This window comes from Rhinopithecus bieti, unplaced genomic scaffold, assembly GCF_001698545.2.
Source record: "Rhinopithecus bieti isolate Rb0 unplaced genomic scaffold, ASM169854v2 scaffold_2917, whole genome shotgun sequence".
NCBI lineage: Eukaryota > Metazoa > Chordata > Mammalia > Primates > Cercopithecidae > Rhinopithecus > Rhinopithecus bieti.
Window position 1 is genome coordinate 2,023,313 of NW_016804148.1, and position 13,079 is coordinate 2,036,391.

The 13,079-nt window shown below is 33.5% G+C and overlaps 1 protein-coding gene across 1 annotated transcript; it reads right to left on the bottom strand.

The window, feature by feature from the left end:
* Nucleotides 1–4,083: 4,083 nt before the first annotated feature.
* Nucleotides 4,084–4,542, bottom strand: LOC108526191 (ubiquitin-conjugating enzyme E2 N-like). Its single transcript, XM_017866843.1, has one exon. It carries the CDS (start codon nt 4,540–4,542, stop codon nt 4,084–4,086), a length of 459 nt encoding a protein of 152 aa, XP_017722332.1.
* Between the last annotated feature and the right edge of the window lie 8,537 nt (nt 4,543–13,079).

A 13,079-nucleotide genomic window follows, 5' to 3' on the forward strand; every position in this document is an offset into this window, starting at 1 on the left:
GCCTTGTCACCTTCAGATATTACCTGACTAATTGGCAAACATAGATGAATTGAAGAGACTTATGATAGGCCTCCTCAAGTACATACTCAGTACATGAACAGTGACATCCTTGTAGTAAGATCAACATGGGAAAAAATAACCAGCCTGTTTTTGAGTTAACAAATAGAAACAAATACCAGATGGATCAAAACACTACAGGTCTGTGTGAATAATTGTCCTCCTCCCCTCCCCCAACCTTGATTTTTTTCTCTTACAATTAAATTTATTGTAAGAGAAAAAGACATATCTGTCTGGTTACACTCAGATATCACCAAGTAGATTCAGTGAAAAGAGACTTTGACTCAGACTTTGACTCTTTTCTTGTCCAAAAAAGTGAATATAATAATACTACCAGCATTCAGAAGTTGCTGGGAGGATGAAAGAATATCACCTTTTTAGTCTGTGTACAGTTAAGCACAAAATTAGTGCTAATTAGTTAGGTAACATCAATTGTGTATTTTTCTTACGGTTTCTCTCAAGGAATTAGAATTAGCTTCTGAGATTTAAGTTATAAAATTAATGCCCCATGAATCCTAGCAGGAATGTGCAAAGCACTTTGAAAGAGTAGTGGTGGTCCCCAAACCTGTAAGATGGCATACCTGAGTGTAAGCAGATAGGCGTGTCTTTTCTTTATATAAATTTAAGTGTAAACAGAAAATAGAAGTAGTGGGGAGGGAGAGTATTCACATAGGCATCACATATTTTGATCTCCCTGGCATTTGTTTCTATGTTAACTCACAGATATGCTGGTTACTTTCTTCCCATGTTGGTCTTCCTACAAGGATGAAAAAGGTTGCTTACGAGGGTGGAAGCAGTTTCATTTCCATATATTTGCTTTCATTCATGATTAACTTGAGTCTTTTGCTGAGATCTGCTGACACATCGGGTTTCAGAAGTTGCATGGCTCAGGCGTACTTTTGATACATTTACCAAGATAATGAATGCCTTCATAAGGCCCCCAGACAGACCTGTTTCTTTGAGGTGGTACTGATAACTCCATGTAGCCAATAATGGAATCTTCTTCTTAGTTGAATTTCTGCATACAGTCTGTGTTGGAAAAATTGCTTTAAACCATGTAAAAAAAGTTCATGTAAATATAGTTCTATCTGGCATTGAATATGGCTTAATTAATTTCATTTACTTCTAGTTTTTAGAATATCTCAGTTCTGTCATGTATCAGAAGTTAAGGTAGGAATTGTGCTAATTTTTTAATGGACCTATTAATAATGCAGGTAGGTTTATCATTTTGTACATCTACAAATAAACAAAATAATGTCCTCATGAATTAAGCTATGCTATATAAAACGTACTGCATATATGTATTCTTCCAAAGAAACTTAATCTTTTGAGAGAAAATATGTATATGTCGCATTAACATTGCTCCTAAGGTTAATGTAAATTTACTATACTCCAGACTTTTCAGCCTTGATTGGCAATACCCATAATGCTCCACAAAATGATAAATACTAGTTTTTAAATTTTTATTCAGTATTAACTGAAGACATGAAATGATACTCAAAATGTGTCTCAAAAATTCTTTTGTCTTTTATTATGAAACTTTAAAAAATACCAAGGAAATAGTATCTATAAATGCTTATTATAAGAGTAGAATATTGACGGGACACCGTGGCTCACGCCTGTAATCCCAGAACTTTGGGAGGCCAAGGAAGGCGGATGACGAGATCAGGAGTTCAAAATTAGTCTGACCAACATAGTAAAACCCCGTGTCCACTAAAAATACAAAAAAATTTAGCTGGGTGTGGTGGTGTGTGCTTGTAATCCCTGCTACTCAGGAGGCTGAGGGAAGAGAATTGCATGAACCTGTGAGGCGGAGGTTGCAGTGAGCTGAGATTGCACCATTGCACTCCAGCCCCGGCAACACTGCGAGACTCCATCTCAAAACAAACAACAACAACAACAACAACAACAAAAAACAAATAATGGTAGACTATTAATCTGGAACCTTGCAAACTTGCAGTGGTTTTGTGGTACACCAATAAGTTTTCAATACCTCACATCACCTTTAAGCTCTGCTGCCCTCTCATATAAACAGGTCTAGAGATAGTTCCAACGTAACAGATCACAAAGCTCATCTAAAAGAGCAAGGATGTTGTCAAGTGCTGTGACTATGATACTTTTCCAGTCACCTTTAACCAAAAGAGCCGCCTGAATTATCTGCTGTATGATATTCTAATAAAGAGTCCTAATATGGAAGTTATAGTTCTTAAATAAGTCCTTGTCGCGTGTGAAAGCAACACTTGGCAGTTCCAGAGCCTGAGTAGAATCCTCAGGCATAGACCCTCATGCTTGAAAGCAGGGAAGCCGAGTCAAGGAAAAAGGACCTTGCTTCAGCCTCTACTTCCATGTTCAGAAAAAGAAATATAATCACGTTACCAGCATCAGAAAGGTTGCTGGGAGGGTGAAAAGATATTACCAAAAAGATGTTTCTGAACTGTTTAGTTGGAAACAGTTAAGCGCAAAATTAATGTTAATTAATTCGATAACACTAATTGTATATTTATCTTAAAAATACAGGAAACACGCGATTACTGAAATGCCAGTGATTTGATGGAATTCAAATTAACCATACTTTGAGATAAATTAGAAAAATGTTTGGTTTTGTTTTTTAAAAAATTGATATATATTCAGATGAATAAAGATTATTGCGAGTGAATGTTACTACTCAATAAGTTTTCTTTTATCCTAGAACTTTACTGCTGAGTAATATCATAAATTATCAATAATAGTAATATACAATGTGAAGAAATATACTGCATATACATTGATTTATAACATATACCCATTATAAGCCAAAATTTTTGAGAAATACATTTTGAGAGATTATACATTAAAACTGGATGAAGTTGATGTTTATATTTTATTTTTATGAAAATGAGTATAGAGCCAGGCACAGTGGCTCACGCCTGTAATCCCAGCACTTTGGGAGGCCAAGACGGGTGGATCACAAGGTCAGGAGATAGAGACCATCCTGGTTAACATGTTGAAACCCTGTGTCTACTAAAAATACAAAAAAATTAGCCAGGCATGGTGGCGGCCACCTGTAGTCCCAGCTACTTGGGAGGCTGAGGCAGGAGAATGGCATGAACCCAGGAGGGGGAGCTTGCAGTGAGCCGAGATCGCGCCACTGCACTCCAGCCTGGGTGACAGAGCGAGACTCCCATCTCAAAATAAAAAAGAAAATGAGTATAGAAATTCATTTCATTAAGTGTTTTATGTTCAAGATTTTATGTAATTCCCTTCAATATTCAACACCAGAAGGAATCAGTCTAAGATCTATATTATTCTGGTGGAATTCAGTTTTTTAGTTTATTTTTATTTTCACTTATTTTTTAGAATAACAAAAAATATTTTACTCAAACATAAGATTTACGGAAGTTTCCAGACAAGCCATACAAAATGGTCACAAGCTTTTTTTGAAGGGGGGAATCTATACTTGACAGCAAAGTCACAGTGTTATTATTGAGAGCTGTGATGTTTGTTTAACTTTCCCATTCTGGTTCAAACAATCAAGTTTGTCCATCTTCACCATCTAAATAAAGTTAGACCTGGCTAGGGAACATATTCTAAAGAACTGTTTAGCTGTTTTTAACCAATGCAGTTAGATCACCAAAAAAAGTGGGAAAGGAGTTCATAAATTAAAATAAAACTACCTCCCCCCTCAAAAAATAAAACAAAATAAAATGAAAAACACCCATGCCCCTGCAGCTAACCTGACAACTACCTTAATTCACAGTGCTTTACACTTAAACCAGGATTGGGGAAATGAATAAAAGCAGAGAGGGGCTACTGCTTTTAAATATTTCCCAACAGTCCAGATGACACTTCTGGCCTCAGCTCATACTTTACAACAGTGAATCAGGACAAGACATAGATTTGCTAACGTGCATTTAATCACCAAATGACTGAAGAAGTCTGGGCTTTTATTCTGTAATGTTTCTAAGACTGTGCCCATTAAATGCAAACCAAAAGAAAGAAGTCTTGGCAGAACAAGAGAAGTGATGCATACTTGATGATCGGATCAATTTAAATATTATTAATGGCAGATAACCTAGTCCCTGCTCTAGCAGTTTCTATGGCTCGGGCTTCGTTGGTCTTCCACTGCTCCTCTATATAATTTGCTAATGGATCATCTGGATTGGGAGCATTTGACAAGGCCTGGATAGATAGCAGAACTGTGTGGATCTGCAGGGCTGGGGAACACTTACCTTTCAAAATACCTAAACATATTCTCCCCAACTTGTCTACATTAGGATGATAAATTTTGGTCATGAAGCGCACTTTAGGGGCTGCCATTGGGTATTCTTCTGGAAGAAATAGTTCAAATTTGAAGGTCCTTCCCTCAAAGGGGGAATCCCGGGGGCCAGCAATGACCACATGAAAATAATGGGTGTTGCTCTCATATGCTTCTGCTTTGATGCCAGGAACTGGTTCTGCCAGCAAACGCTGGGTTTCCTTGATGATCCTGCGGGGCAGCCCAGCCATCCTGTCAGGTCCCAAGTTGGGCCTCTGGTCTCTAACTTCTAGTTTATATATCCTTGTTTTTAATGTACAAAGATATGCACTTTAGTAGGAAAAAAAAAAAAACGGTTGTCACTGTTTAATATGCATCAATTAACATAAGTAATCTATTTTCATGGTATTTCAGAACAACAAAGAAGAGCTCTTTCCTTAAAGCTTTAAAAATGTAATTGAAATCTGAAAACATATTCCATATAATTTACCATGAAAGGGAAGAGACACTCTAATACAGTCATATTCAATTTTTTTGCTTTGTTTATTACAATAGACATTTAGAACATGTTATCCTTAATTTCAGTTGCTTTGCTGATTTTTCAGCTTGTCAGATTGTTTATTCCTTTTCCTTTTTGCAATAGAATGATAATGAAAATAAATTTTGTTTTGTGTGAAAATAAATTTATTTCTATAACAGTTAAATTGAAGTGATAATCTGATAAATCTGAATGTTATTTTAACAGTTTGTGCTCCTGTCATACTTTGAACTGTGAATTTTATTCAACTGCCCTCTATAAGGCAAGATTTATGAATTCCTGCATTTTGATGAAGGCATTGTAACAGAACAATAATGTGAGGTAGAATAAACCTTTAAAAATTCCTGTGAAGATTATACTTATTTTTTATTATTTGTTATTTTCTGCCAGAATTTTGGACAAAGAAGTTAAGACCTGTGCTTTGGATGAAATACAAATTATTATCTCCTTTAAAGCTATTTCCATTTTTCTTTCGTAATGAAAAGCTTATTGATATATAATTCACATAGCATGAAATTGACCATATAAAGTGTACAATTCAGAGGTTTTTAGAATATTTATGGAGTTGTGCAACCATCATCACTATCCAATTGTATAATATTTTCATCATCCCCAAAAGGAACCCACACCCAAGAGCAGTCACTCCCATTCCTCCCTACTCCCGGTTTTCTGGTAACCAGTAATCTACCTTCTGTCTCTTTGGATTTGCCTGTTCTGGAGACTTTAGATAAATGGAATGATTAAATACGTAGTCTTTTGTGGCTTTCTTTTTTCCTTTATTATATTATTCTGAAGTTAGTTCATTTTGTAGCGTGTATCAATATTTAATTCCTTTTAATGAGCTATAACAATAATGAAATATCTTATGGCTATATCGCATCTATATTTATTGATTCATCAGTTGATGGACATTTAGATTGTTTCTACTTTTTGACTATTATCAACAATGCAAACATGAACATTGATGTGTCAGTGATTATAAAGACAGATATTTGTATTCCACTTGGGTACATACTTAGGAGTCAAATTGCTGCAGTGTATGGTAACTTTATGTGTAATATTTTGAGGACTGGCCAAACAGCTTTGCAAAATGACTGCTTCATTTTAAAACTAGAAATTTATGAGAATTTCCATTTTTTTCATGTTTTCATCTACAGTTTCATTTTCATTGTTTCCTTTTTTTTTTTTTGGAGATGGAGTGTTGCTCTTGTTGCCCAGGCTGGGTGGAGTGCAGTGACACAATCTTGGCTCACTGCAACCTCCACCTCCTGGCTTCATGCGATTCTCTTGCCTCAGCCTCCAAAGTAGGTGGGACTACAGGCCAACCACCACGCCTGGCTAATTTTTGGAGTTTTAGTAGAGACAGGGGTTTTCACCATGTTGGCAAGGCTGGTCTCAAGCTCCTAACCTCAGGTGATCCACCCGCCTTGGCCTACCAAAGTGCTGGGATTACAGGCATGAGCCACCACGCCCGGCCGATATTGTCTTATTTTTTTAAGTTGTATTATTCTATTAGGTGTGAGGTAGTATCTCATTGAGGTTTTGATTTACATTTACCTAATGAATAATGATGTTGAGCATTGTTTTATGTACTCGTCAGTCTGTTGTCTTTCTTTTTGGGAGAAATATGTACTCCAGCCTTTTGCCTGTTTTTTAACTTGTTCTTTCATTGTTGAATTGTAATAAATCTTAATATATTCTGAGTAAAAGTAATGTGTCAAATATATAATTTGTAAGCATATTCTTCTACAGTGTGCATTGTTACTTTTCTACTTCTATGAAAATGCTCATGTAGTTTTTGTCCTTTATTGATATGATGTGTTATATTGATTGATTTTTGGATGTTATATCAACCTTGCATTCCTAGTGTAGTAACCACTAGGCAATGGAGTGTAAGTCATTAAAGATGGGTCTGCATTTGGTTTGTTAGTATTTTGTTGAGGATTTTTATGTGTGTATTTATTAGAGATGTTAATGTATAGTTTTTTTCTCTTGTGATAGTTGTCTGGTTTTGGTATCAAGGTAATACATAGAATAAGTTCAAAGTTTTCCTTCCTTTTCTACTTTTTGCAAGAGTTTGTTAAAAACTGGTATTAATTAAATGTTTGATAGAGTGTATCAGTGAAGCAAGTGAAGTGAAGTAGGGTCCAAACTTTTCACTGTGGGTAGTTTTCCTAATTCCTGTTTCAATCTCTTTACTTGTTATAGACCTTTCCAGATTTTTTATTTATTCTTGAGTCAGTTTTGGTAGTTTGTGTTTGTCTAGAAATTTATCCTTTTAATCTAGGTTATCTAATTTGCAAGAGCACCATAGTTCATAGTATTCCCTGTTAATTTTTTTTTAATTTCACTGAAGTCAGTAACAAGGCTGCTTTTTTCATTCCTGATTTAGTAATTTGCATTTTCTCTCATTTCATCTTGTTTCATCTAGCTAAAAGTGTGGCAATTTTGTTAAACTTTTGGTTTTATTGGTTTTCTTTATTTTTTTTTTTCTACTGTCTATTCATTAATTTCCACCCTTAATGCTATTATTTCCTTCTTTCTCATTGCTTTGTGTTTAGCTTGCATTTTTACTTTTTCTAGTTTCTTTAGATTGAAGGTTAGGTTATTGATTTGAAATTCTTCTTGTTTTATACTGGCATTTACAAACATAAATTTCCCTTTACAGAATGCTTTAGCTTCATCCCCAAACATTTGTTCGTTTTATTAGAGGCAGGGCCTCACTATGTTGCTCAGCCTGACCTTGAACTCCTGGGCTCAATTGTTCCTTCTGTTTCAGCCTCTTAGTAACTGAAATTATAGGCATGGGCCACTATGACTGGCTAAGGTTTGTTGTGTTGTGTTTTTACTTTCATTCATGTCAATTATGTTGTAATGTTTCGTGTGTGTGTGTGTTTTACCCATTGGTTATTTAGAAGTGTGTTCTTTAATTTTCATACATGTTTAAGTTTTCTAATTATTCTTCTGTTATTGATTTTTGTTTTTAATTGTATTGTGTTTGCAGAAGAGATGATGAACTATTTAATAATACCTTTTAAATTTATCGAGGTGTGTTTTATAGCCTAGCATATGGTTTATCAAGGCACTCATGAGTACTTGACAAGAATGTCTTAATATATTCTGCTGTGATTGCATATTCTATAGATTATGGTTATACATGGTACCTAGTGCTGTTTAAGTCTTCTGCTTTCTTCATGATCTGCTGCCTAATTGTTCTATTCATTGTTGGAAGTGCAACATTGAAATCTTCAGTGTTCATCACTGAATTGTCAATTAGTCCTTCAGTTTTCTTAGTTTTTGCTGTGTGTACTTTGAGACTTTTTCCTGGGGTTCAAATGTGTTTATACTTGTTATATCTTCCTGAATAATTGACCCTTTTTTCATTATTTTATATATATATATATATCTTTTGCTTTTATATCAGTTTTTGTTTTACAATCTATTTTTTAAAATATCGATAACAGCTCCCAGTTACTGTTTGTATAGTTTATCTCATTTTTGTCTTTTTACCGTCAACCTATTGTGTCTTTGAATCTTGTGGATGCAATATCATTGGATCATTTTTATAAAATCCATTCTTCCAAAGTCTTCCTTTTCATTGGAGTTTTACTTAATTACTTAATTGACTTTTAATGTAATTACTGGTAAGATATAATTTGTACATTATTTATTTTTAACATATCTTTTGCTTCTTTGTTCCTCTATTCCTCCATTACTGTTTTTTCTTGGGTTACATATACATATTTTGAAGTGTACTATTTATTACATTTATTGTTAATATACACACGCAAATATATATATATATATATTTTTCTAAAGGTTGTAGTAGAAATTACAATTAAAACAATCTGGTTCACTTTAATATCAACTAAAGTCAATATTATACAAAAATTTGCTGTAAAAGAGCTTTCTTCTGTGTACTCCTGCATTGTGCTATTATTTAATCCCAAATTGTATCTTTATTCATTGTATAAGCTGAAAAACACAGTTTTATAATTATAGCTTTATTTAATGCCTTTTAAATCAGATAGGAGAAGAAAAACATTACAAAAATACAAAATACAAAATTTAATACAAATACAAAAATTAATAATAATTTTTATATTTACCTATTGCCTTAATCAATTCAGACCGCTATAACAAAAATACATAGACTGAATGTCCTAAAGAGCGTACATATTTTTTCGCAGTTCTGGAGTCTGGAAAGTCCAAGATCAAAGTACTGGCAGATCTGATGTCTGGTAAAGACACTTTCTCTGGTTTTAAGATGACTATCTTCTCATTATACCCTCACATGGTAGAGGGCAGAAAGACAGGAAGCAAGCTCTCTCTTGTCTCTTCATAAGAATATTGTTATAATCATTCTTCAGAGAGACAGAATGATTACAACAGTCATTATAACCTGATTATAACAGGGAAAGGGAGAGAGAGAAAGAGAGAGACAGGTGAGAAGGGATTTATTAGGGCAATTCTCTCACTCAATTATGGAGATTGAGAAGCTCCATGATAAGCTGCAAGCTGGAGAACCAGAGAAGTAAGCATTATGGCTCAGCCTAAGTCTGAAAGCCTTAGAACCAGGGAAGCCAATGGAGTAATTCAACTGCTAGTTCAAGTTTCAGAGTCCGAAGGCTGGAGAATCTGGAGTTCTGACTTCCACAGACAGGAGAAGCATGTCCCATTTCCAGAAGAGGAAGAAAAATTTACCCTCTGTTTTTTCGTTATAATCTTGCTCCCAGCCAACTGGATAGTTTCTACCCACATTGAAGGCAGATCTTCACCACTCAACCTACCAACTCAAAGGATAATCTACTCCAGAAATACCCTCATAGATACACCTGGAGAAGCCCAATCATTCTAATCAAATGCCAAACCATCTGAGTTTCCTTTTCAGCAGAGGAGAGATAGGCTCAAAGCCTACTGAAGCATTGAGAATAATTAATGTTTTACCAGCTCTCTGTGTATACTTTAATCCAGTCAAGTTGACAGCCAAAGTTGATTATCACAGGAACTAATACCATCCTGAGGGCCCCATCTTCGTAATATTATTACCTCCCAAAAGGCCCACCTCCAAATACCATTCCATGGGAGTATGGTTTCAACACAGAATTTGGAGCAGAGTGTACACAAACATGTCCTTCATATCACCTATGTAGTAATCTTTAATAATAGTCCCTTTTATTTCTTCCTGTGAAGGCACGTTTTTATCTATTGTCTTTTCATTTCAACCTAAAGTTTCTTTCTTTGGTATTTTCTGTAGTACAGATATGCCAGGAATGAAATCACTAAGTTTTGTTTATTTGAGAATATTTTATTTTGCTTCCATTTTGAAAATTGATTTTCTGAATATAAACTTTTTGGTTGACTTTATTTTCTTCTTATACTTTGAATATGCTACTACCTCCTGAACTCTGTCCTTTTGGATTAGAAGTCAGCTGTTAATCTTATTGAAGATACCTTATACCCAATAAGTCATTTTCTCTTGCTGCTTTTTATCTTCTTTTTTTGTCTTTACCTTTGACAGTTTGTATATGATTTGTCTAAATGTGACTCTTTCAGCTTTTCTTACTTATAATTCACTGAGTTTCTTTTATATGTAGATTGATTTTTTAATCAAATTTAGGATATATTGGTAATTATTTCTTCAAATCCTCTCTAAGCAGTCCATGATCTTGTCCCCTCTCTCTTCACCTTCTTCTGCCAAGTCTACATTTCCTTCAGTTTTTATAAACTAAAATGTTCTTCCTATTACTGAACATTGTTTTAGCTATCCTGCCTCTGTTTTTTTGCTCACGCTGTATCCTCATTCTGTGACATTTTCAAACAACTTCTATTTGTTCTTCAAACTTCATCTTTACTGTAATCATTACTTTCCTCTCAAATACATTTTCACTCCACAATCTAATACAAATGTACTTCTTTTAAAGCAGTCATACCTTTCATCACAAAGTATAGTTATTCATTTGCATATTGAATACGATCAAAATAGGCAGAATTTTTATGTCCTCTGTGTTTTACTTCTCCTAACAAATCTAAGTTTTACTTTAGTATCACCATTTTTAACAGATAAATCCTATTTTAACATCCCAATATAGTACTTAGCCACAGTTTTTCTTGTTCCAGAGCTCACGAGCTCAGCCACTTGGCTCTAAGATTCGTGAGTACAGTAGGAGAGTTTAATGTAGATGGAGCATCTGTCCGCTGTTGTTCTATTTGTTCATTTGTTTTAGAAATACCATATATTGGTCAATTTAAAATCATAGAATGCAATGCTCTATTGCTTTGAATATTTGAATCAATTCTAGTTGTCACTTCAAAGTTGCTAATCTTCATTTTGGTGGTTCTTTTAGTGTAAGATAAAGTTTACATATATGAGCCACAGAAAGTATTTTTTTGCGAGAATAAAGACATTTATTAGGAAAGTTATTTAGAAAATTACAGTAACCTTGGTAAGGTATTTACTTCAACATCCAAGAGACGTTACATATTCAAACGGAGGTCTTTTCAAATGCAACCTAGCTTATTTCACTGAGATTTGGCATTAGCATTTTATCTGCTTCAACTAAATTGTAATTTGCTGTATTAGTGTATCTGTTCCCCATTAGAGTACTTTCTGGAATTCATGTTCATCTGTTAAAAGAGATGCCCTTGTCCCAGTACTAAAACCATAATGTTGATGAGAAAAAAATTTGAGGAAATAACCTGCCTCCTATGTAGGATATCTAATTTTATGCACACTATATTTAGTGTTAGCAACCTCCTTCGAGGGGTAGTGGGTAGCATACTTACATGACATACCCACCCAAAAAATGAAATCATGATCTATATTATTAGTTATTTAAAAATAAGCAACCAGAAAAGCTGTGCTATATCTATATATCTATATCTATATTTTTGGTGAACTTTATTTTCTTGTTTTTTCCAATTCCTAATATTTCTAATAGCTTATAGTTAGTTTTTAAAAATCCTCCAAATTTAAAATTTAGAAATGTATCATTATATGTTTTTATTAGACAAGACATAATTTCGGAACTATGACCTACATTTTAGTTTTGTTCACATGAAATTCTTTAGGATTGTATGGAATAAGACATCTCTACCTACTTCATATTTTAATACATATTTGAAAGTTTTTCTGACACATTTAGTAATAAAAGTTAATGTATTAAATGTTTCCCAACTAGGATAAAATTTATTAACTATGTCTAATTCAAAATGTTTTAAAATAACAGCAGAAAAAAAGAGAGAGAGAAAAGAAAGATATAATTAGAGTAGAAATCATTGATGCAGAAAAGAAGTACTCAGTGGTGCATTTTAACAAATCAGTAATTTTCTTCTTTCAAAAGATTAATGAATGGTCAAATTCTTCCAAGATTTATTGCAGAAACTATGGGAATGCATATTTATTAAAAGGGTAGAAATTAAGTAGTGAATGTAAATAAAAGTTAAGTTGAAAATTTTAATAAGTTCTGTTTATGTAGCAATTGAAATAAAATGAGTAGATACATACAACACATAAGGTAAGGCTAAAATCCAAGCTCAGTATATTGGCTGCATCTGAGGAAGGTAGGAGGTAAATAAAATCATAGAGAACTACATGGCTTCAGTCTTCAGCTTTATGTTAAGTTTTATTTCTTAATCAATAAAAAAAATTATGTAAAACAAATATGACTTACATAACAGTATTTGGCAAACCCAGATGGTGGATAGATAGCTTTTTATATGCTTAATATTTTCTCACTATAATATATCAAATTAGTTGAGTAAAGGGCTGCTGGAAGACAATAAAACTACCTTAGTTTAGAAATACCTATTACTAAAAAAGAAAATTCCTTTAGTTCATGATTTTAAAAAATAACACTTGCTAGTTTTCTTTAAAATTATAGCTTTATGTTTCCATTTGACCATTTGAATTTAATTTAGTGACAGATCCACACTGTATGACAGATTGCTTGGAAGTGATGAATGATGTACTTTCTCACTCTTGTATTGTAGTTGAATGCAAAAAAACTGTCGATGGAACAATTTCTGCAATTTTAATTTTATTTATTTCTTATTATTTAAATTTCCTTTAGCAAAATAAAGATCACTACCTTTTAACCCAAAGAAAATAACATAAAATATTTTAGGGGCTTGTCATTTAATATTTTAAAATTGATTTATTTTTCAAACATTGTAATCTAATAGCTATGTTTGCAATTGATGCCTTTAACATACTCTTGGGCGATCATGGATTGTTTATGAAATAGAGCC

Bases quoted from the DNA above. Each gene is read 5' to 3' on its own strand.
- LOC108526191 (XM_017866843.1), bottom strand. From the start codon at position 4,542: ATGGCTGGGCTGCCCCGCAGGATCATCAAGGAAACCCAGCGTTTGCTG.